At 46.5% G+C, this 25,728-nt stretch overlaps 1 protein-coding gene across 2 annotated transcripts in view; it reads right to left on the reverse strand.

Moving 5' to 3' along the window:
* The window catches only part of PIP4K2A (phosphatidylinositol-5-phosphate 4-kinase type 2 alpha), a 255,060-nt gene that overhangs the window by 93,826 nt on the left and 135,506 nt on the right, over positions 1-25,728 (reverse strand). The window contains exons 4-6 of one of the 2 annotated variants that reach the window (XM_075552482.1): positions 21,948-22,100; positions 4,889-5,035; positions 969-1,007 (exon numbers count right to left, since the gene is read on the reverse strand). In XM_075552482.1, coding sequence (XP_075408597.1) covers positions 969-1,007; positions 4,889-5,035; positions 21,948-22,100 — 339 coding nt within the window. The remainder of the gene's footprint in view (positions 1-968; positions 1,008-4,888; positions 5,036-21,947; positions 22,101-25,728) is intronic. The other variant, XM_075552483.1, reaches the window with a different exon arrangement.

Below are 25,728 nucleotides of genomic sequence, written 5' to 3' on the forward strand. Positions count from 1 at the left end.
GCCCAGTGGGTAATTTTCAGTCCTCAGTCTACCTGCGAAGGCATCTGCTGCAGGGCACGTTCTCAGGAATGGGAGTGCAGGATTCCCGAGGGCAGGGACCGTGTCTGCCCTTTTTGGGACCTGAGTGCGCATGCATCAGGGTGCACGAAGAGGCAGACCCCGCTGATGGCCTGGGTACTACCGAGGGCCGGCGGGGTGGGCTGTTTCCGCTTGGTCCTCTCCTCTTTGCCCTCTGCATGGTCCCTGAGTCGCAGCCACTAAAAGCAGCGAACTGACCAGGTGGCAATGAGATCAGACACGCCTCGTCTTCCCCACAGTCAGTCTTGCTCACGGAGACGTTTCTTACACTGCTTGGCCAAATCCTGACCTTTAAGAGATGGTCAATGGCGACTCAAAGGAATGATCCAGGCTCCCCTGCCTTATCTTCTGATGTTTCATTCCACCCTCCTACCCACCCCGTCTCGCCCTGCCCTCCTCCATGACAATGCTCTTAGGGTTGGATTCCTGGGAGGATCTCTTGTACTCGGTCACCTCAGCCCAGGAGACCATCTTGGTCTTGATGCTCCCTGGCATATCCAATGCTCCGGCCACTCTGGTCTCTAACTCAGCAGGTGGGACCAGCACCAGGGGCCGTCACCCAAACCAGACACCTGGACCTCCTTCTTCAGCTCCTCTCCCTTCCCTGCCGCGCCAGACACGCTCACCTCTCAATGTCTCTCTCTCAGAGCTGTGGACTCTCAACCTCAACCTCCCTGCATCGACTGCCACCACCCAGCTCCGGCCATCACCCACACTGACAGCGCCGACACTCAGCGGAGCCGTCTGGATAGGAAATGGAGGAGAGCGAGAACGCGCTCCAAAGCAGTCGGGGCACCAGAGTGGGGAGATCAGCCAGAAAGCACAGCACTGAGAGGTGATATTGCAGGCATGCACCCCAGCAGCACAGTCAGAAGAGGTCACGAACTTACCTTTTCTTTGTCGCTGGCTTCTCGAGCCACGGTGGAGCCCTGAAACAGAGAGAGATAATGAACAAACGCTCATGGCTGGCAACAGGTTCCCCTGTTTAGAAATCTTACATAAGGTTGGACCCAACGCAGTGGCAGTGGTAGGTAGGTAGGTTTGCAGAATGCAAATTCCACATCATCTTACAACCACCCTGCACAGGCAGGCAAAGTTCACCCTGCTCTCCAGCCAATGGGAGAAGGACAAGGCTTTCTATGTCTGTAGAACGGTGGTCCTCCACCTTCCTAAGGCCGAGCGAGACCCTTTCATACAGGTCCTCATGTGGTGGTGACCCCCAACGATAAAACTATTTTCATTGCTACTTCATCACTGTCACTTTGCTGTTATGAACCAGGCGACCCTGCAAAAGGGTCGTTCAACCCACCAAAGGGGTCGCAACCTAGTGGTTGAGAACCGCTGTTCTAAACTGTACGGTGTAGTTCACATGGTGTTCTTAGATTCTCCTGGATCGAGAACCCCAGACTGTTCCTCTACATCTAGATCAGAGCTCAGAGTGTGGTTCTCAGGCTGGCATTCTGAGACGCCAAAGTCAAAGCTACTGTCTTAGAAGTAGGAAGATACCGTCTTTTCCATTTGTTGCACTTGCTCCGACAGGGCAGTAACAAAGGTGGGTAAAACTGTTGGATATTTTAGTAATCTAATGTTTCTTATAAATATACAAACTCCAAAAATGTTTGTAGAAGAATGGAATTAAAATACATTGGAATTTTTCCACACGCTTTGTGTGTGTGTGTGTATTCCCATGGAATCCACTACTACTGAGTCGATTCCATCTCATAGCCACCTCTAGAGGTTTCTAAGACTGTAAATCTTCATGGGAGACAATAGCCTCATCTTTTTTTCATGGAGTGGCTAGGGGGTTTGAACCATCAACCTTGGATTTAGCAGCCCAACACCTTGCCCACAGCACCACCAGGGTGCTCTCTCTATAGTGTAGTATCTCAAAGGTATACACTCTACACTAGTATCACAGGAGGAAGATGTGGCTTTCTAGGACTTTAAAGGGTTACAGTCTCGGAAACACATGGGACAGTTCTACCCTGTCCTGTAGGGTCACTATGATTTGGCATCAAATTGGAGGCAGGGAGTTTGAATTTGTGATTAGTATCATATAGGCACATACTTTCTCTATAAATGCATAAATATTGGTATCACTTAAGTACAGTATGTCATTGATGAAACCATAAAAACATCCGGTTTCATTAAATCTTGACCCAGAGTTACACATCTTTTCAATATTATGTGTGGGAAGTATCCAAGTGCTTTTGTAAATAAAGGAACGATAATCTCATTAAGACAATTATTTTTGGTAAGGTTGGAGCTCTGAGTTGAATGAATCATTATATACTCCTCCCCTACCTGCCTACCCCCATGGCACTATATTTTCACTAGAAAGAACTGCCAAATTTGGGGTATTCAGATTTGGCTACTTGGCAAACATTTCCTCAAAAAATGAATAAAGTGAAGTTGCCATCTCAAGGAAACAACTTATGGAGTTTTGAGTTATGGAAGGAATTTAAACCTGCAAGTGACAATTAGAATTTTTTAAAACTTGGGTCTCACCTGAGCTTGACAGCTTAAATATTTTCTGATGAAACCAGTAGTGATATGAATGTGATTTAAAAAAATCATTTGAGGGAGCATTTGAAAATTTGTGGAAATGCAGAATAAAAAGATAATGACTTTTCCCACTAACGTTTTAAAGCTGCTTCATACAACGAAAGGCATTTGCATTCGGAGGATCCTCATAAATGAGTGGATCTCTCAATACTAATTACAACTAGCCACTAATTACAAGCTCAGGCATGTCAAGTGCAAAGCAGAGTAAATGATTTTAGTGTAAAAGAGCACAGAGAGTTTACTAAGGTGATTTCAGATTCCACAATACAATTGAAAAACTACACTCTGGGGTTTTGCTGTGGTAGCAATGGGAACCTCCACAGTCCTCTGAAAAGGTTATTACAGCACCCACACCTTTCCAGTTACATACAATATTTGTCTAAAGTCAGATTTCCCCCCATGCACTTAAGTAATATAACAGATTGAGGGCAGTACCTGGTTAGATTGTCTTGTGTTAAGTCAGACATAAAAGATTTGCAGAACCACTCAACCATGCCACAAGCAGTTTTCAGAAAAAAGCCTTAAGGTAGGATTTAGTATGATTTTAAATACGTATGTAAAAGGCTCACATTAATTTTTAATATTAAAACAATAATCACTTCAGTAAAAGCTTTTGGGAGGTTGTGGTAGTCACCTAATCTGGTGTCAATTTAAGGATGAAGAGTGTAGGGGTGGAGTCTAGGCTGTCAATCTGGAGACAGCCAATGAGGCTTCTGTGTGAGCATGGCCTTCTCCTGAGAATTCTGGGAAATCTGGTACTTCCTCCTCTTTCTCTGCTACTCCCTGGGAGACATTGCAGAAGACAAGCCACATGGACGCAACCAGACCTTGGAAGCCGGAGAAGCCAGAGAGACCCCTGCCAGCACTGAGATGCTTACAACGCCTCTGGACCCAAAGACTTTCTACCCACTGGCTTGTGATCATCCTGCATTTGGCTTCATTGCATGTGTTTCGTGATTCTGAAGAGAACTTTACAGATTGGTATTGGACATCTGGGCTAATATCAGGCTTATGGCCTTGGACTGGACTGGGTTGGGATGTTTTCTCAATGTTCAATTGCTCTTGTGTATAAATCTCTTCCCTATACACAAAGGTGTGTCCATGGATTTGTTTCTCTAGTCTACCCAGACTGACACACTGACTAATTCATCGAGCACGAGGACCTCCTCTAGGAAGTAGTCCCTCTTTGATAGCAGCCCAAACGGCTTGAGACAAAGTCTTGTCTCCTTTTTAAGGAGCCTTCTGGCTGGACTTGTAACATAGATTTCCTCATGCTTCTGGCAATCCCCGCATACTTAGCAGTCTTTGTCACACCGTACTTCAAAGGCATCAACTCTTCCCTGGTCTTCTTTATTCTTTGTCTGACTTTTACATGCACACAAGGCAACTGAGAATCCCATGACTCAGTCAGGTACACCTTAGTCTTCACTGGCTCATCAGAATCTTTGTCATAGCCATTTGACTCTGCTGTCATAACACAGAAGCAGGAAGACACCACAGAAACAATGGGAGAGCCTGTGTTGCAATAAGACTTTATTAAAATGGGCCACAGGTTAGACTTGGAATGAATGTGTGCCAGTTTGCCAACTTCTCCTCCCGACAATCAGTGATTTTAGAAGTCAGATCCTAACACTGGGCTCTCAGAAGTGGCCTTCTTCATACTCAAAAGTCTTTGAAATGTGTTTTCATGTCCTTAGAACTTGCTATTCTGCCTGCCAGAAATACTCTTTCTGCAGTTCATTGCCTTCCTTCCTTCATGTCTGGTCCAACATCATCTTCTCAGTGAAACCACCTTCGACAGTCTAGATAAAGCTACATTCTTCCCCTTTCTTCCTTATGTCTAGCACTAGCACTCAATCCTTGCCAAGAGGCCCTCTCATTTACGACTACTCTTATTTATTTTCTGTCTCTACCCAACAGGGCATCGGCCCCTGGAGCTTAGGTCGTCTGGCTTGTGTATCACCCTACACAGTGCCTGGCGTGTAGCTGGTGTTCAATGAATCTTTGTGCAATTCTATTGGGCATGATTTCTAACATGTATGTTATTTCTAACATGCATAAGGGTGGAGAGCCAGGCTGGCGTAACATGAAGTAGCACACGACTAGTGTCCTCGGGGCTTTAGACTTTAAGTGTCTCCTAAGCATTTAACATGCTCAACGACACTCTTTACCACTATAGTATGTACAATATAGATGGGTAAACTTGAGCTGTTTAGTAAAAATTCAAAAAAAAATAAAATCTCACCTTTAAATCGTATTTCCTATATACAGATAAACGGTGGCTGAATACATTTCTTGTGACAATCACATATATCTCAACTCCATCAACATTCAGCCGGTACATGCCCAGGAACTGGGGAAGAAGGGTGATCCCGTGGCACTCCACGATGTACTGCACAGGAGAGACAAACAAGGGGGAGAGACCCAGTCACACGATGTCACCTGGATGGAAAATGCAATCCTTCAGATTGAGTCCAAACTTTATTGTAAATGACGGTCTGAGAAGATCAGTCAGGTCAGAGCAATTGGTCCTTTCTATAATCTCTTTAAAGTAGAATTACTCTCTACCTATGGCTTCCATCTTTCACCTCAGAAGGCTTGATGATTTCCCCACGTTGAGGCCGAGCCACTTGCTGCCGCCCCCACCCCGCCCCCAGTTCTGCTTCTTTAACGGTGTTAGGCTGGGATTAGGGGATGCTGTGAAGGGAACTTAGCTAGGGTTAGAAGCTAGCCGGGGCAGGGGTGGGCTCTGATCCTGGTTTCTCTGTTTCTCATGGATTCGTTAAGTTCAGATGCTATTATCCAGAGCCAGCCTGGCCTTGGAGCAGGGATGCGAAGCATGGAATCATGCTCCCATGGGGTGCTGAGGCTTCCTCTACAGACTCGAGGCTCCCTGGGCCTGTGTTGCACTTATGGAGTCCACTGGTGTGGAGCGACACCATTTCAAATGAAGGGTTGCGAAAACACAAAATGAGCTTAGACGTCTTGAGTGCCCACATCGTTGAAAAGAGGTGAACGGGTGTCTCTCATGCAGGCCTATCAAGTGGCGGCCGATGTCCAGAGCAGCACCGGATGGGGGTGCCACCAAGCAGTTTCTGTTCAACAGGCCGTTCCCATCACCAGCTGAGAGCATATCCGGCGAGTTCAGCAGTAATACTTTCCTACGGGAGAGTCGCTCCCTAACTTCAGGGCTGTTTTCTCTCCCCCTGCTTCGTTTCTGGTCCCTTGGCCTCACCTGCTGCACCACCTCCTGGTTCTAGCTCCTCCTGCGGCCTCACCCCAGGCCTCCCATCCACCCACCTGCACCTCATATGCAGGCAGCCCCCCTGGAACGTGTCTAGATGCTGCCTTGTTAGACACCATGGTTCGGTTCTGACTCGCAGCAAGCCTAGTTACAAGAGCTACAAGGCCTGCCCTGTCTTGCCCCACCCTCACAGCCAGTAGAACTGAGCCCACGGGCGTCCCCAGAGGGTCAGTCCATCTCCTTGACAGTCTTCCTGTGTGTCTCCCCTGCTGATGCTCTGCTCGACAAAGCGTGGAGTCTTTTTCTAAGGACTGGACTTCTCAGGGGATGGTCTAGACGCTGGGGGCTGTTTTCTTCTTCTCATATAACCTTCCACCAAACCGGAGGGACGTGTTCCCAAGGCTGCAGAAGGGTGAAGGTGAGTGGGGTGGGCTGCGGGGTGCAGTGGTGATTGTCGCAGGAGCCAAGTTTCTGGTTTTTTTGGGGGGGTACCCCTTGTAAGATGGGGGTTAGATGTTTGGATGGGGATGCAATTCCACCAGGTCCCACAGGTGCTGTTTGCTTAGATGCCCCTGTGTTCCCACTTTCCAAAGAAAGGGAGGTCCCTTTTCCTTTCTTGAAAACGAGAGGGAAGACGGCTTTCAAGAAAGCTCGCTTCTCTGCACGACTCTGCAGATCACGCGCCGTCTGATCCTAGACAGCCGTGCTTCCCTGAGAGGTGCCGGACAAGGCCCGCCCAAGGGTCCTGCGGGGAGCTGGGGTATTTTCGCTTTCTTTCTTTTCTCCCTCCACTCCTGTTGCAAACATTTATCAATGATGACAGCGAGTATTTTCGTGATGACAGCGCGTATTTCATTTGAAAACGAGTTCTTAAAAGACCCCTTCAAACTTTTTAGCAGGAAATCTTAAAAAATGCCCTGCCGTGGCGTTAATTCCCACGCAGAGCAAACCCCCAGGACAAGGCAGAAGGCGCCTGAGGGTTCCCCAGGGGGTCGATCTTTAGCACAATGGAAAGCCTCCTCTCTCTCCCCTGGAGCTGGGGCTGAGATCGAAGTGTGGACCTTGTGGCTAGCAGTCCAAAGCATAACCCTGATGCCACCAAGATTCCTTTAGCGGGAAACAATGTTAAGGTAACAATTCTGGCAATATTTAACCATCTCAAAGTGCTAAAACGCCTGTCGTTTCTAATCATTGCAAAAAAAATACAAATAGCATCGGTGCTTTTGTTTGTCCGAGTTCCCTCCCGTTGCCTTTCCAAACTCAAACTCACCCACCGCTGTCAAGTTATTGCCAATTGTAGCAACTCGATGGGACAGGGCAGAACTGCTCCTGGGGGTTTCGGAGACTCGGAGCTCTTTACCGGACTCGGAAGTCTCACCTTTCTCCTGCGGAGGGGCTGGTGGTTTTGAACTGCCGACCTCAGGGTTAGTTAGCATGCTGCCCAATGGGAAACTCCGTCACCATGAGGGCTGCTTTTCCCCTTACGAGCAAATAATACTAAATGGAGTCAAACAATTTTAAGTTTACCTATTGTCTGAGTAAACTTTTACCTCAACTTGTACTTAATTTGAAACCAGATGAATGGATTTAAAAAAAATTTCTTTCCCTTCAAAATATAATAAATCAACTTTAGTATTGCTAATATAAAATAGGTAGCATACAGATAGTGTAGAGCCATTGGTGGAGCACAAAGTTTCTTAAATGTGATCTGTAGAAACAGAAAGGATTTTTGTCTTCTCCCTCGTGAAAACTACGTTGAGTGGTCCAAAAACATGAAATTGTAGGAGTCTGCAATTGGGCGTAACACTGTATAAAGACTGAAGTTTGGGAGCGAGAAAGATGTGGGCACAAATCCTGGAATTCCACTTATGATCTGCGGGAACTTGGAAAAGTTACCAAATTATTCTTTTTAAAATTTTTCATTTTTTTAAAAGAAAATGAACATCACAATTTTGAGGCTTCTAGGAAAGAAGTATGTCAAAATACGTAATGCCTGGCTTCTGTGCTATATTCCAAGTAGTACGGATGATAAGGATTTCTATTTTTATCCAAAAAATGTGTTAAGAAATTTGTAGGTTAAAACTAGCTTGGTGGAGGCACAGGGAATCCAGGGTAGATGATATCTTCAGGACCAGGGGTGTGAGGGGCGATGCTGGGAGAGTGGAGGGCGAGTGGGTTGGAAAGGGGGAACAGATTACAAGGATCCACATGTGACCTCCTCCCTGGGAGAGGGACAGCAGAGGAGGGGGGAAGGGAGACTCTGGATAGGGCAAGATATGACAAAATAACGATGTATAAATTACCAAGGGCACATTGGGAGGGGGGGAGCGGGGAGGGAGGGGAAAAAAAAGAGGACCTGATGCAAAGGGCTTAAGTGGAGAGCGAATGCTTTGAGAATGATTGGGGCGGGGAATGTATGGATGTGCTTTGTACAATTGATGTATGTATATGTATGGATTGTGATAAGAATTGTATGAGCCCCTAATAAAATGTAAAAAAACCCAAAAAACTAGCTTGGGTTCCAAACCAACTTATACACACTGGGGTCTTCCCAGAGTCAAATTCTGGGTGGCAGGCATTTTGGAGGGAAACAGGAAGTGACTCCCATCCTGCGGCACAGACCACAATTTTGTGTAAGCTACTCAACTCCTTCTGCGGGTCTGCTTGGATTATTCATAGTATATCCTGTCTTTAAAAAGACCTGCCAGTATGTGATCACGCAGTGTTGAAGGGATCAGGTATCAGGCATCACCAGAACAATAAATCATATCATTGTGAATAAAGGGGAGTGAGGAGTGGAGACCCAAAGCCTATCTGTAGGCAATTGGACATCCCCCTACAGAAGGGTCGTGGGGAGGAGACAAGCCAGTCAGGGTGCAGTATAGCACCGATGAAACATACAATTTTTCTCTAGTTCTTTAATGCTTCCTCCCCCCCACTATCATGATCCCAATTCTACCTTACAAATCCGGCTAGACCAGAGGATGTACACTGGTACAGATAAGAGCTGGAAGCAGAGAATTCAGGACAGGTGAAACCCTGAAGACCAGTGGTGAGAGTAGTGATACCAGGTGGGTGGAGGGAAGGTGGGGTAGAAAGATTACAAGGATCTACATATAACCCCCTCCCTGGGGGATGGACAACAGAAAAGTCGGTGAAGGGAGACAGCACAGTGTAAGACATGACAAAATAATAATTTATAAATTATCAAGGGTTCATGATGGAGGGGGGGGTACAGAGGGAGGGGGGTAACGAGAAGCTAATATCAAGGACTCAATAGAAAGCATATGTTTTGAGAATGATGATGGCAACAAATGTACAAATGTTGTTGGCACAATGCATGGATGGATGGATGGATGGATTGTGGTAAGAGTTGTCCGAGTCCCCAATAAAATGATTTTTTTTTTAAAAAAAAAGACCGGCCAGTAGGAATTGTCACTTTGACCAAAATCTTTCTGCTAATTGCTTCTATGAACATTTGCCTCCTTTGCCAGGAGACCAGAAGAAACTGGTTAGTGCCCTGCTTTCATTATGTGATGATTTTGTTTTTAAAATCTCAGTCTACAAAAAAACTCTGAACCAAAGTGGGCAAATGAATACCAGAACTTCAGCTTCTCCTTTTGAAGTCATGGAGGCTAGACTGTTGCCCTGAGATAATCTGTAAACCTTATACCAAAAATAGCACCTGAAGTCTTCTTCAAAGTCAACAACAGTTTAGTTTAACATTAAGGAACATCTGTCTTGAGCATCACAATCCTTTAAGAACCAGCTCTATGTGATTAAATGGACAACAGTAACTCAAAAGATGAGAGAGAAAACTTAGGGGCCAGTGAGTTTAGGGTTATGAGAAAGAACGATCCAGGAAAGGAGGCAAGAATGATTGCACCACTTGAAAAATGTAACCAATGTGATGAAATGGTACAGGTAAGGCTTGCTGAGCTGGTGCATACTCTGCTGTGTGTGTTCCCCACGCGAACAAGCACGGGTTACACGTGAGAGAACTCCATGCAGCGCCGCAGCACCCTGCCACCTGGGCAGCCGTCTTTCATGCTGACGAAGGCGTGACAGGATACTTTGGAATACTGTCTAGCCAACCATCCCCATGTCAGTTCTTCAAACACCCAGACTGACTGCACTCTGCGCCACTCCTTCAAGATGAGAAAAATGGGGGTGGCTCACCGTGTCTGTGTGAAGTGCAACAAACTGCCCACTGCCCCCTAAAAAGGATGAGAAAAATGAATACCTACAAAAGAAGGTCCATTTTTGAACTACTTCATCTACACATTTATCCATGTGCGAATTCACCAAGGGCCTCTTTGGTGAGAATCTTAAAAATAGATAGCAAAGACAGGTTTGGTAAGCATGACATACAGAAATATGTAGGAAATCACAAACCATTTCGGGATGTGCCATGTTCAATTCCGACATTGGCTAAGCAGCAGTTGGTGTGAAAGGCTGTAAAAACCCTTAGGGATTAAAATGACAATCTGAGAAAGTGTGACTCCAAAGCTAGGACACGGTGTTGGTGTTGTACTTCAGTAGGGGAACAGCGGCTGACTGGTGAACTTGCATGGGGACCACTACTCCAGCAGGATATGGGATGCATGCAGGGGCAGACACAAGTAAGACCTGAATGTTCATCTTCTCAGCGTCTTTACCAGCTGATCCAGGAAATGCTGAGCACAAACTGGAATGTCCTTAGGAGACAACTGCAAGCACCCCCCCAACCCCCTTCCCCAATCTGCTGCAGGAACTTCACATGCCTGGGCCGGTGAAGCCCGTGGTCTCCTGCTTTACCTGAACTGTCTGCCCTACTAGCCTCGCTCAGTTCCCACTTACCATTCACTCGCTGCGTGACCCTAGGCAAGCTACTCAATCTCTCTGTGCCCTTGGCCGTGGAAAACAACCACCAATCCCAAAGCAGCCGCCTGTGCCTCACGTGATCCCAGGTGATGCAGGGCAGAGCTGAACGCCAGAGGCTGGTTTTTCAGAAGGAGACCACTAGCCTTTCTGCCAAGGTGGCTCTGGGTGGAGTCAAACTCTCAGCCTTTCAGTTATCAGTGAGCACAGTAACTGCATCACCTAGGGACTCTATTGGAAAAAGAGGGTAAATCATAGTTCTTGGGACAGAGCATTTTAACGAGGATTAAATCAGCTCACATCTACAAAGTTTTTAGAACCCGGCTTGACATGCAAAACCTTTCCATTTCCTCAGATCGCAAGATCTCCCCTGCCCTCCGTTGTCACTCTCAACAGTTACCCACAGGTTCCCTAAACAAATACTCAACCGCCTTTATGCAATCCCTGTGGGCCCGTGCTGACTACGGTTGGGAACAAGGCAACTTGGTTCTGGCAGGATGAAACTTATCCTGCAGGAGACGTTCCCTGATGCCCAAGCGCCCAACATCTTTACCATTTCCTCCCTCCACTGTGGTGTGAGGGATGGTGGGGACGGGGGTTCCTTCTGAGGCCAATCCCTCCTCATGCTCTGACATAGCTCCTGCTGGGTTGTCTGGCGTGACCCCTCTCAGTCCAGGATTCTCAACTCTCTCTCTGGCAGCTTCTCAACATGTATTGAAATGTGGTAAGTTTCTCTCATGTTACTACCACTACCATTACCACCACCAACGTAAGACATTCCCTCAACTGCACAGACCAAACAAGCAAATGCCATGTCATGGTCCTTAACTGGACAAGGGGAACTCCAGATATGCCACTAGATGCCTGCTGACAGGGCAGAATTCACTGTGCATTTTGTGAGTGTGATAAGAAAGGTGTCCTTCTTTTGAGAGATGCATATGAAAATGTTGAGAGGAAATGCTAGGCCTGTCCTTTATTTTGAAATGCCTTAGCAAAAATAAAACTTAAAACGATGATGTAAACTAAAAAGTTAACTACTGTTAAACCGAAGTGAGGGGAACATGATATAACTTTCCCGTCCTTCTGAAAATCTACCACATACACTCGAGTATAAACTTCCCTGAATATCAGCCAAGGCACCTAATTTTACCATAAAAAATGTGCTGAAAAACTCGGCTTATATACGAGCATATACAGTATATAATAAAAAGCAAACCAAATAAAATCCCTCCATTGGCCCCACGTCTTTCTCCATCTGTGGTCCGTCCGATAACCCTCTTCTTGAAAGGGACGTCTACAACTGGTTTCTGCACTCACCTGCCCTCCCTTCTTCATGACGCTTTCCACTGTGAATGAATGTTGCCCCTCATTGACTCCTCTCTTGAAGTTACTCAGTGACCCCCGAGTGGTTTAAGTCCTTCCCTTTCTCAGAGGGTTTTAGAGTACACGTGCACGTGTGACCAGGGTCTTTTCAGGAAGATGCTCTTGACTTGGCGTCTGAAACACCATGCTCTCTGGGGGTGCTCTTTCCATTTGTTCCCGCCTTTTCCTACGCTTTGGGCAAGTCTTCATCCTTTGCGTGACCATCAAATAGCGGCTTTCCCTCAGGGCTTCTAGTTGGCCCTCTTATTTCACCCTGCTCCTAGGCCGTCTCATCTACCCCTTTCATTTCAGTTTCTGTCTGTAAATATAGATATCAGCCTGGAGCTGGATGCAGGAGGCACAGAGTGACACTGCCAGGCCAGAGCCGTTCCCATCTATGTGCCACAGAAACTGTGGGTTCATTTCCGGTTTAATCCGGCTTCTCCACCAAGGGGCAGGGCTGGGCCGAGTTTGCTCAGGGCGAAACCCCCGGCATTTAGGCGGATTCAACAAATAAAATCACGTGTCCTATGTATCTGTTGAAAAAAAGAAAGGAGTACATTTAACGAGAATGACTCCAATAGACTAAAAAAACAAAACAACACGCCACACGAGATACTCGCTGTAGATACGAACTCTCTCTGATAGCTGTATATGCCTCATGCTTTCGCGTGGGGGGAAAATTCTGGATTTTAAAAGTAGAAACAAACCAAAGAACAACTCCAGCACCTCTCTCAGAATGGCCATGGTAAGTGAAGAGCGGTACAGGAGGAGAAAGCGAGCACCTAAGCTGTGGTGGTGACATCATCTGCTGTCAATGTGCGAGGATGCAGAGGGAAGGGGTGGAGCTTAGCCTGTCAGTCAGGTGGCAGCTTGATGACCTCATTTGGAGGCGCTATGGCAATAAATAGCTCACTGGAGGTGGGACACAGGCTGACTCCCTGGAAGACATTGCAGCTGACAAGACATATGGAGCTATGCGAGAGCCCTGAGCTGGAGGAGCCATGTGGAGACCCCTGCCAGCGCTGAGATATTTCCACTGCCACTGGATCCACAAGACTTCTCACCCACTGGCCAGTGGTCTTTCTGCATTCACCATCACTGCATGTGTTTCATGAGTCTGAAGAGGACTTTATAGATTGGTATCGGACATATGGGCTAATATCAGACTTATGGACTTGATCTGGACTGGGTTGGGATGTTTTATCAATGCACAATTACTCTTTGATATAAAGTTCTCCCTTACACATATGAGTGTCTATGAATTTGTTTCTCTAGTCAACCTGGACTAACACATATGCCCACTGTGAGAGGAGAAAAGCACTGCTTCAAGATGCCAGTCTTAGGAGAACGGCTGCTCCCATCGCCTCCGCAAACCTCACTCTTCACAGCATCCTCCTCTGAATGTAGCGCATCTCGCTGCAAGACAGACAATGACGACAATGGCAACTTGCAAACTATTTGGGGGAAAGGAGGTAGAGAAGACTGACCATCCTGATGAAGCCAATTGCCCTTTAGTTAGGAACCCTGGTGGTGTAATGGGTACGAGATGGGATAGTAACCACAAGGTCAGCGGTTGACAATCACCAGCTGCTCCACAGAAGAAAGGCAATGCTTTCTACGCCCAGAAAGAGTTACGTTTTGGAAACTCAAGGATGGTTCTGACCTGCCCTATGGGGAATCAGAATTGACTAGAAGGTAATAATTTTGGACTTTTGTCTTCAGTTGTTTACACCAAGTATTTAAATTGGATGATTTGCACAGAATCGACATGTAGGATGTCTGCAATTTGCCAAAGTTTGAGTGTAGGTACAAACCAGGTTCTCTAGGTGGGTACACAGGCAGGCTGTGCAGCTCAGGGCTGAAGAGTGCTTCTTTCAGGGTTACTCAAAGGCCTGCCTCTCTGTCTCCACCCTCCCCTGCTCTCTCTCATCCCTCCGCCTAGGTAGCAGCTCTGAAGGGGACTGGGCACTTCCGAAGCCAGTGTCAATGCTGAACTTTCATCTGCACACGCACGGCGGAATCGTTTCTTCTGCTTTGAAAGAATCGAGCTCTTGACTCGAGTCTCCATCCTACTTTATGCAGACAAATCCAGCGCGGTGATTCTTGGGCTTCAGTGGGAGCTCGCCCCTGTGACCTAGGTTGGCACTTTGGAATGATGCTCTAAGTACCGCTCACGTGTGACATTTTTCATAGCCGGGCACCTGATGCCACCCTCCCCACCCGCTTGGTGAGTTCCTCAGGTGCTGGCTTGTGTGCACAAAGCCACACTTCCAGTCCCTGGCCAGGTTCTGTTGGTAACCTTACGGGCTGCAGATGGCCAGAATGCCTTTCCCCTCCTGTCGTCCCTTGAGGAAGATGTATTTCTACGTGAGTTCATAGTGCCAAAGGGAAGTTTCTCTCTTCTTCAGCCTTCCCTTTAGAACTTCTCCTGCCAACTGGCCGCCTGGATTGGTAGAACAGTCCTACCGCGGTGGATTACTCGATGTGGTCGAAGCAGGCTTTAAAAACAGATGCAGTCGGACAGCGGCAGAGTCTGGCTTTCCTTGGCTCTCGGTCACTCCCCAAGAAGAGCAAAGGTCAGGGATCCCCGATTTGCCGCTCGATTTGTGCAAAATACAATGCCATTAGAAAACTCACAGCCGACTGGAGCGCTCCGCAGCGAGGATCCTTAAGTGATGGGCTACCACTGATAAATATTTATGTCTCCACAGGGTGGTGTGAACCTGGGCACCGGTTTTTGGAAATTGCTGTTATTATCATGTTTCACTCAGTTTTTTCCCAGAGGCTCTGAGTGACAATTTACTATACCGTCAAATTAATGCTTCGATGCAAAGCCTTGCTTCGTTTAATGCTTCTGAAAGGATAAGTGATCAGTGATTCTTCTTGTACCTCGGGCTGTGTTTACAGAACACTCCCACAGCACACTTTCCATGTAGGAAACAAACAAAAGTAACAGAGAACCAGAGAGACTGAAATTATCAATGGTTTGTGTATTTCAGGATGACCGAATACATGAAGAACCCAAGCCTTTCTAGAATTTATAAGGTTGGTATGTTTTGAGATGATAACCTAATTTATTCTGGTTTCAATAGCTTTGAGATAAAAAGGAATATAAGGGTGATTTAATGAATGTAAGGATCATTTAAATGAATATCAATCTACATTTGACCTCCTCCCTGGGGGATGGACAACAGAAGAGTGGGTGAAGGGAGACATCAGGCAGGGCAAGATATGACAAAATAATAATTTATAAGTTATCAAGGCTTCATGAGGGAGTGGGGAGGGAGGGGGAAAATGAGGAGCTGATGCCAGGGGCCTAAGTGGAGAGCAAATGTTTTGAGAATGATGAGGGCAATGAATATACAAATGTGCTTTACACAATTGATGTACGCATGGATTGTGTTAAGAGTTGTACGAGCCCCTAATAAAACGATTAAAAAAAATGTTTAACAAAGTCTTGGTGGTGCTCTCTAGTAAGTGGTGGCTAACCATAAAGTCAGCTGTTCAAAACCACCAGGCTCTTCTCAAGAGAAAGACAAGACTATCTACTCCTGTAAAGATCTAGTATCTTGGAAACTTGTTTCAGAGTCCATGGGTCGAATGGATGCTATGGCAGGGCATTTGTTTTGGTTTGAGAATTAAACCAAGTTGAAAAGGCATTCCTTTGTGTTTTTTACAAAGATGCTTAGTATCTAAAGACATAATGTATAATATACCCCAATGCAAACCATTTGTTACACCAAAAAGAATTCCATAAACAAGCTCATCATTAAACATGAAACACACCTTTCTAAAGAACTTGGCTCACTGCTAGGGAGTCATCTTTGACTCATAACACCCCCTACAGGACAGGACAGGGTGGAGCTGCTCCTGTGGGTTTCTGAGACTGTAACCCTTTATTTAAGTAGTTTTTCTCTCACAGGACGGATAGAGATTTTGAATTGCTGACCTAGTATAGCCCATCGACTGTAAACCTTTACTGCACCACTAGAACTTTTGTGTGTATGTGCATGTGTGTGTATGTAAAAACACTTCCTCAAGGGTGTTTACTCGCTGACTCCAATATAAAGCACAAAACAGGTGCTCCTGGAGTCTCCACTGTCTGGGAGCTCTGGGATGCCCACAGCCTCTTCAGGAGCCACGCCACAGGTGGAGGTTCAGCTAGTATCAGTAAAGGGAGGGGGGTTCTAGAAAAGCCTCTTACCTAGCAAGCAATCAGAGGCTGGGGTGGGGAGGTCAAACATTTGAGTCAGGGGGCCTAGGAGGCAGAGGTGAGGAACCACCTTAGGCAACAGCAGAGGCCCAGGCAGCAGGTGAGGGCAGGCAGCTGGGAGGTACTAGACTCCTACAGGAAGGGTGCTGTACACCTGTCTGTACACCTTTGAGCACCTGGGAGGTGGGACAACTGAGCCTGGGGCTCTTGCTTAGAGCTAAACTAAACCCTTTGTAGGGAATTAGCAGGGTCCCCGGATGGGAAAATGCCCAGTTCAGTCCCTTCTTCAGCAGAAATAAACTCTGAAAAAAAGAAAGAAAGAAGAAACCCTTCTCAAATTGGGTTTATAGGTCTTCCAGAGATGAAGATGAAGCAATGAGCTCACCTAGTTGATCACACCCAACGGAGGTTGCAGCTGGCCAGCAGCCCTCAGCTGCAGCTCCTGAAGGTTTTGTCTTAGCGACCCCGAGTGACCTTGTCCAGGTCATGACCTTCCTAGGGCAGCCTACAACTGGAGAGCTGTGGGGTCTAGTCGCCTTGGGCCAACCCAAGTTGGCTGGGTGCTGTCTGGCCTGCACCACTGTTTGACAACTTCTGACCAATCCAAGTGGTCGAGGATGCTGGGAGCAGAGGGTCACCACAATCCTGCTGGTGAGAGGTGGCAACCTGACCTACAAATGGGGCTCTAGGGCCCCCAGGGCCACAGGAACCCTTGAGACGGCCAGCACTTGGCTAGGGTTTCTGAGAGAGAAGAAATCTGTCTGAAGCTTTGGATGGGGCTCCCGCCTTGCCATTTTAATAGAACTTACCCTACATACTCATCTATAAGCCAAGTTTTTCAGCACATTTTTTAATGCAGTTTTTGTGGTAACATCAGGTGCCTCGGCTGATATTCGGGTCAGCTTATCCTCGAGTATATACGGTATTTCAAAATCCTGCATTCTAGTGGATTCCGACTGGAAGCCACGGAGAGGCCAGTGTGGAGCTTCTGCACTGAGGGTCTGAGACAGCTGTGGGAGGCATCAGCAGGTTTTAACAGTTGGGGTCAGGGACCTGGCACGTCACCCTCTGCACCACCTGGGCCCCTGAAGGACACTCTATTAGGCGTGTAATTGTAAAGTGCCTTTCCCTTTTGAAAACAGGGTTGGTGGTCTTTCCTATTCCTTATCCTTATCTTTAGATTGCTATTTTTTCTTCTTTCGGTTTCATTGTGCATTATTTCTGTTAGGGTTCCCCGTTTATGAACCACAGGAGTGGATTCACAGGGATAAGAGCTAATGCAATGGTTTGCCAGGGTTTAGGGGGTGAGGAAGGTGAGGAGAATTGGGGAGCAAATAATGAATGTGGGATGGGGCACTGGAACTGATGGCGATGATACAGCTACAACACTTCCAAAGCGACTGAACCATAGATGTGTATGATACGTGAATTTTATATCAAGCAACTAACTTTAAAAAGAAAAGGAATGGAAAATGAAACCAAACCTGACCAACGGTTCCCATGGGAGAAGGAGGAAGAGCGTCTTCCTTAGGGGGCACTGAGCGTTTGCTAATGGTGGTGCCATAATTTGGAAACGGATCTCAATAATGATTGCACAACTCGAAAAGCACAATCAAGGGCGCTGAGTTGTACATGGAAAGGTTGTTGAAATGCAGAATGTTTTGTTGTGTATCTTTCTTTCCACAATTAAAAAAATTATACTCATAACAATGAGTAAAGAAGAAAATGTTCTAAAATCAATTGTGGTGAAGATTGTATAACTCTTCTTGATTGGACAATTGACCTGTGAGTGAAGTGCAAATAAAACTTTGTTTTTTTTAAAGCCTTTCCAATTTCAAGTACCCCTCTTGCCAAAAGTGACCACGCCTTGTGGGTCAGTTTGTCCCACTATGCCTTGCTGTGGTGGCTTGTGTGTTGCTGAGGTGCTGGAAGATAGTCTACTAATACTTCAGATGCGAGCAGGGCCACCGCCTTCAGACTAAGACAGACTTAGAAAACTAGTCACCACGATGAATGGGAGACTTGTCTGAGTTAGGCCAAAAGACAGGCCCCCTCATGTTGGAAAGCCGCTAAAAGTAGGACTGAGGAAGCTGCCTCATCAGAGTAGAACTGACTTGAATGACAGATGGACCAAAGCTTTTGGGGCTTGTCACCAGAGGGACCAGTCTAGGACACCATGCTTAGGAAAAAAAGCGGAAGATCAGAGGATGACTCAATGAGATGGACTGGCACAGGGGCTGCACCAACGGGCTCAGACATCGCAACCATTGTGAGGATGCAGCAAGGCTGTGCATGTCTCCTTCGGGGGTACAGAGGGTTGAGATACGGGGTTCAGCAGCACCTAACAACAGACTGAACAAAAAGGTCGAAGAGCAAGAGCAGACTCAGGAAAGTGCTCAGAATGTTTCCCCTTTTTTGGAAAGTGGGGACCGTCAGTCACTGTCAGGTGACAAACGGAGATCACCTGAGGGCTTTAACACACTCAGTGCAAAAACACCCCAACAACTCACTGATGAAGGCTCACCTCAGATCTACTGAGTGAGAATCTGCTGTCACAGGATCCCCAGATTGTGTGTCTGCAATTGGAGCTCAGGAAGCACTAGCTCGCCGAATGAATGAATGAATGAATGAATGAGCGGGTGTAAGCTGTTAGAAAGCAGCAGCAATGGCACAGTGTCTAACTTGTTCTCTGTCAGTCTCCAACTGTTTCCCCTCCTTGACTTTTATGGGATTCCCTTTTAGAGATTTATTTCCTCAACCTAATTTTACTCACGCTTTGTGCTTAGAGCACTGAGTTGTTGTTTTTTAAAGGTCAATCTTCACTCTAAAATTTGATGTACTACCAAATTTTACTTAGCCCAAAGTTCCTATTTTTAGCATAATGCCTGGATTTAACTAAAGTCACGAATCATTTCTCAAGTATGAAGGATAAGAAAATACTTTCAGTTTACTGAAGAGCAGTGAGTTACTGAATATGGCTCTTCTAACGACTGTCTTTGTAACTTGCCACCAAATGACTTTTTCCTCTTGGGTGTGGGTAAGAGAAGGTGGGGTGAGGGATAGTTGTAGGATTGTATGAGTCAGTTGTGAGTGACTGCTAGCAAGGTTAATTATGATTGTTAAAAACTTGGAACGCTAAGGTGGGGATAGGTCCATTTTCGCCCTCAGCTGGGTATAAAAGGAGTCATCACAGAAGCTGGGAAGTAGGAGCTCACTGCCATTCAGAGAAAAGAGCCAAGCTTGGGACCTGGAGAGCTCTTTGAGTTGAACCTCCTTAAACCAGGAGACAGAGCTGTTGACACCAAAAGAGTGGCAGAAGAGTGGGGGGAGCAGCAGCAGCAGCAGCAGCAGGGGAACCAAGAGTCAGAGCAGTGGGCTTCCTGGTCCATGGCATGAGTAAAACTGAGGACCTGTGGGCGGGAGGCTTGCTTTTAGAGTGAGGTCCTCATAGGCACTTATTAGGGAGTTAGGTTTGTGGTGTTTTGGAGCTAGAGCTGAGCGTCTTCCAGCTGAAGCTTATGATGAGTAGCATGCTCCTGGGGGTGTTTATTGGCAGTACTAAGGGTGCTGTAACACTGCCCAAGGGGGTAGATGGAGAGGAGCGGCTGTGGGCTCGATTGAGAAGAGGCGGTACTGACTGCAAGATCTGCGTCCTGAGCATTTCTGATGCTGAGTAGCAACCCGTTAACGTCACTAATCGTCTATAACTATTAATATAGCTGGTGAGTGCAGCTGAAGAGTAGAGAGTGGGATGGGGGACGTTTGGTGTCAGGAAGATGCAGGGAGAAGGCGTGTCTCACCTTAGCCTCCTTTCCGTGAAATGGCATTTGGTTGACGCACCTGCTCCCTTCTTGTGAAGTCAGAGTTGTTCAGAAGCTGCCTCCACACCATTCTTACAGTTACCACAGAAGTTAATGAACGCAGCCACTTTGTAAAATAATAGTAGGCAATCTAATTTAAACTCTATTTCAAAAGCTTCCAGGCTATATTTTTTACAAGTTATTCTTAACCCTACATTAAGGGATTCCTTGCATTTTAACCTACATTATAACTTGTTTTCTCCCTTAAAACTTCTGATTTCCCTGACACTACTGATGTCCATCAATGTGGAAGTTACTTGATACCAAAATACCCAACGAATTCACGTCAGTGTGGGGTCGGGGGCAAGGGGAGGTAAAAAACAGAACAAAACAGTTTTAGGAGAAATAAAATATTTACATTGCTGCTTGACTCTTCCTTTCCACCAGGAATGCTATTCTAGTGCCGGTACCTCTTAGTTAATCCTTGTCATTTCTAAGACCCAAGTGTATTCCAGACTAACAGAAGTGTGAAGAAAGGCGTATTTATACTCAAGCTGTAAATGTTTTCCCAACCCCTCGAGACACAAAGTGGAACCACGCTGGAGGGGTTTCTTGGCGGTGAGCTTGTAAGGAAGCAGAACCACCCACCTTGCTGGCGTGAAGAGCGAACAGCTTGAGCCACCTGGGCATCGGAAAAAGGCGGTGGCAGTGGGCACAAAAAGGGTCTAGCGGACAAGCATTTTGGCCATGCCTTGGGACAGAAGGACAGGATGGCCTCATTCCAAAGCCCTGCTCAGACTTTCGATGCGGAGGCCCCAGTCTGGCCCCATTGGGGATGTGCCACGCTAAGCTCATGGCTGGGCAATGCTTAGCAAACCACTTTGCTGACGCCTTGTTCACACTGGTCTGAAGTGGTACACGAGAAGGGGGCACACTCTCCATCCTGCAGTGCTGGGTGGACAGTGTGCAATCCATCCTCCCTGTGGGCAACTGCACAGGCACTACGCTGATGTGATCCCAGGAGCCTACCTTGTGCCCCCCTCTCTCAAAGCTTGTAGAGTTCTATGACATTCTTGGGTTTGTTTGTTAGGAAGACGGTGTGTATGGACCTCCTCTGTGGGAAAGCTTTAAAGACAACCACGTCTGACCTTGGCACCAAGAATGGCGGCAGCTCTCCTCAGCCGCGAATTCCTTTTCATATTCAGACACTTTAGCTGTCTCCCCTTTCTACCCTTGGCTGACAGGAAGCTAGAGGCCAATTGATCATCCTGACAGCACGCGTTCTGATTGCCATGACGTGACCTTGAGGCTCCCGCCTGGCTCCTGTTGTGGAACTCCCCCCCACCCCCTCCCCGCTGTTTATTGTATCTTACATTTCAAACTCCCTTGAAGGTTGCCCTCAATCCTTGCTGGAATAAGGCTGGGAGCAAATACAGGAGCACATAAAAGAAATGTCGATGGGAAAACGGAGGCTCCGTGATCAACCAAAGAACCAGCTGAAAACAAGCTAGGATGTAGGTCTCCTGAAGTTTACCTTGGCTCCCTTCAAATAAGTGTACCGAGCAAGAACGATGACTCTGGATTGTTAAGATTCTTTCCATGGTATTTAAAATGCTCTAGGGAGGGGAAAAATACAGATGGTGGAGGGGGTGGGGGGGAGACTTTTCTGGATAAAGAACACAGCACGGAAATAACCCATTGGTAGTGATGGGTCGAGAAGAAATGAGCACGGAGGGGCAGAGAGTGTGTGTTTGATGCTCAATGATCCTTAGTTATGGATCCTAATCTTCTCTGAGTTTAAAACAGAAAGGAAAATAATTACCTGGTGGTACTTCTTCAAGATGTTGTGCATTTCAGCCACATCTTCACTGGTGATGATCTTGATGACATATCTTTTGTCATAGGATGTGTGGAAACGGGCCCCGCTTCGAGCCTGGGAGTCATTGGGCAGGGGTGCACTCCTGGTCAAGGAATTCTTCCCGGTTGGGGTAATAGGAGCAGGGGGGAGGGAAGAGAGCCAGTTAGACGGGACTTTCTGATCCAGAATATTGTTGTCATCACAAGTTATCAAAAACATTTATGCCTGCAGGAAACGGATAAGCAGAGTGACCAACATTTTCATACTCATCATAACTCACAGTGCAAGTCTTTCTAATGAACTCACAACAGTTTGTTTGTTTTTTTTTGGGGGGGGGGATGTGCACCTGCAGTTCTAATGTCTTTCCAACAGATGGTCTGGAATGATCATCAAAAGGGATTCACTTTACTCTTTGAAGCACAAATGTTCTTTGGATAAAACTGCATTCCAGTCGTGAAAGAGAAATTTACATTTATTGAGTGCCCTCTTCAACGATCAGTATTGTACCAAGAATTCTGTATTTTCCTTCCACGTCTCATAAGACCTCCACAAAGGAGGAGCTATCAATGCCAGTGTCACTTCGGAGACAAAATGCAGATAGGAGAGGATCCTAGTTGGCGAGGGTCACACAGTATGGACAGAGCCGGAATTCTCTCGCTGGCGTGGCCACCTCCAAACTCAACAGTGAACGAGCTAGGTCGGATGTGGTATGTCTCAGGAGGGTAGGGCCCCGAGACAGGGCACTGGCAGATGTGTCTCGCACAAAGTTCTTCTGAGAATTCAGAGGTGGCCCACCTTCCCCAACCCCTAGTCTCTCTCCAGCCATTTTATGAAGGCTGGCTGGTAGGCAAGGAGGGATGCTAACAAGGGTTCATTTAGCACCAGCTCATTCCAGTATCTGGTCTAGGCTAACAACACCCTTAGGTAATTTACCCTTCTTTTCTCTCATGGGACTCCACTGTCTGTAGCTCCTGTTTTTTTGTTTTCTTTTAAGTGCCTGTAGAAAGCCCTCCCCCACTTTACAGTGGTCATCCAACCTAGCACCCAAGAAAGTCTAGTCTTCATCCCAACTAACCAGGGCTTTACGTGGTTCTTCCTGGTTCAGGCAGAGCCAGTGAAGCAGACCCACTGGAGCAGACCTCAATTTATAATACATAAGTACGAGGGGGTACCCCCCCAAAAAACTGGAAAAAAGCTCCACTGGGCAGAGTTTTCAGAGTATGCATTTTTTCCAATAGGTGAGCATCTTGTAGCTCAAGCTCTGAGTTAGTGCACCTTGTGGCGTCACCTGGGAAGGTTCTCCCTAGCCACAGTGAATTTTTCGCTCAAACCTCATTTTGTGTGTGTGTGTGTGTGTGTGTATGGTGATTTAAGAGATCAGTGTGGGGCTGTGGAAATGTTTCCTCCTGGGGGGGGGCGGGGAATGCCATAGAAACTGTTGTGATGTTGAACACAGCTTACAAGGGCAGCGCTATGGGAAAAACTCAAGTGTATAAGGGGTTCTCTCATTTCAAAAAAGGTGAAATGTCGATGATGACAAACCTCATTCTGTGTGTCTGTCAACTTCCCGGACAGATGAAAATGCCATCAAAATTCATGCATTTGTGCTTGAAGACCGACAACAAACCATTGAAGAGATAGGGAAGTTATCTGGACTATCCTGGGTCTCGATTCGGGGAATTTTAACGAAACATTTGGGAATGAGAAGGGTAGCTGAGAAATTGGTGCCTCAGGGTTCTTCTGACTGACCAACACACACAGCGTTGATGGGGAAGAAACATGCTTTAGAAGAACCGCTTTGAAGCGGCCCAGATTTTTAGTCCAAAGTCATTACTGATGACGAGACATGGTGTTATTCTTACATAACAAGAATCAACAAACAACAGTCAAGCCAGTGGGAGGCGCCATTGTCACCTCACTGCCCCCCTCCCCCCCCAAAAAAAGCTCATCAAGTGAAATCAAAGATCAAGATGATGCTCACATGTTTCCTTGATGTGAGGGGGATAGTGCATTTGGAGTTCATTCCACCAGATCAGACTGTTAAGCAAGTTTTCTATTTAGAGATTCTAAAAAGATTGCATAACAGTGTACGACATAAAAAGACCTGATTTGTGGCAGATGTGGGACTGTTTTTGCCACCACGACAATGCACCTGTTCACGCAGTCATCTCAGTGCACCGGTTTTTGACAAAAAACAGCATGCTTCTCATTCCACACATCTTACTCACTTGACCTCACTCCATGTCACTTCTTTTTGTTTCTGAGAATGCACAGGGACATGAAAGGACAGTGATTTGACAACGCGGAAGAAGTGAAGAAAAAAGTGAGGGAGGTGCTGTCAGACATCCAAACAGATGAGTTTGGAAAATGTTTCCAAGTATGGAGTCACAGATTTGACAAATGCAATAAGGTTGTTTTGTATAAACAAACAAATAGAATTGAAAAAAAGTCCTTTTTTGGGGGTACTTCTTCGTATACTAAAATGGGAACAATTATGTGACGCCCTGTTGGAAACTTAATCCTCTTCTTAGAAATCAAGGGAAGAGTTAGGATTACCAACCGACTCTTGACTAGCAGAGTTGGAAATAAGCGTCTGCCCAAAGACGATCGCTGACCACTGCTTTGAATGTGGGTCATTTCTGCAGTCCTGCCAACAATTCAGTCCCCCTGAAAGAACTCACTATGCCTCTTACAAATCTCTCTTTCTGGGGACTTGACCTGTCACTGTCCCATTCTGGTTACTATTCCAGAAGAACCAAACGTTATAAATGCAAGGCCTTCCTGGGCCATCACCTAACCTGTTTGAAGCCCTACAGCTGACTGTTGATCTTCATCCCTTGTCCAACTCTACTGGACAGGGGGTGAGTGGTCTAAAGGCAAAGACGTGTCTCTTCTTCAACTTCTGCTTAAAGGTGGACATTCAGAAGTCCCAACGAAGCAAACACTGTTCAGTTAAGGAGACAGACTCCTTTAGAAGCAGGCGCTATTAGGTGGATTTTCAGTAAGAGCTCTCTTTTCAGTCTGGTATATTCAAGTTTCCTATCCTCTCCTTCCTTCACTATAGCCACAGAACACATTTGTGGTGGTGCTGTCACTCCCAGAGGCTGGCCATAGGTGCCTCCTGTCACGGCGTTGCTGTTACTCACCGAGATAGCACACCTTGGTCTCAGCACAAATGACAGACCTGGGATTCGCAGAGACCCACTAGTGCTCCCTTTTGCCCCTCCCCTTAACAGAAAGTTTGAGAAGGAAAGACAAAATCAGTGTAACTCCCAATGATCTTAAGTAGCAGAACATGGTAGTGCTAATGGATTCCTACCCACTCACTGCCATTGAGTTGGTGCTAACTGAGAGACTCTGTAGCACAGGGTAGACCTGCCCCAGTGAGTTTTCGGGATTGTGATTGTGTCTGGGTACTTTAGAGAAACAAATCTACAGAAACTCATATATAAGAGAGAGTTTTATATAAAGTGTAAGTGCACATCAAGAAATCATCCCAACCTAGTGCTGCCCAAGCCCACAAGTCTAACATTAACCCATATGTCCAACACCAATCCAAAGTGCTCCTCCATCTCACAAAACATAAACTATGATGCCGACTGTAGGAGGAAAGCCGAATCAGTGAATGTGTAAGCATCTCAGCGTTGGCAGGGGTCTCCACACAGCTGCTCCAGCACCCAGGGGTGCATTAGAGTATATCCATGTGGCTTCTCCTCAAGGATCTCTTGCACGAATTGAGCCTTGC

This window comes from Tenrec ecaudatus, chromosome 6, assembly GCF_050624435.1.
Source record: "Tenrec ecaudatus isolate mTenEca1 chromosome 6, mTenEca1.hap1, whole genome shotgun sequence".
Taxonomy (NCBI): domain Eukaryota; kingdom Metazoa; phylum Chordata; class Mammalia; order Afrosoricida; family Tenrecidae; genus Tenrec; species Tenrec ecaudatus.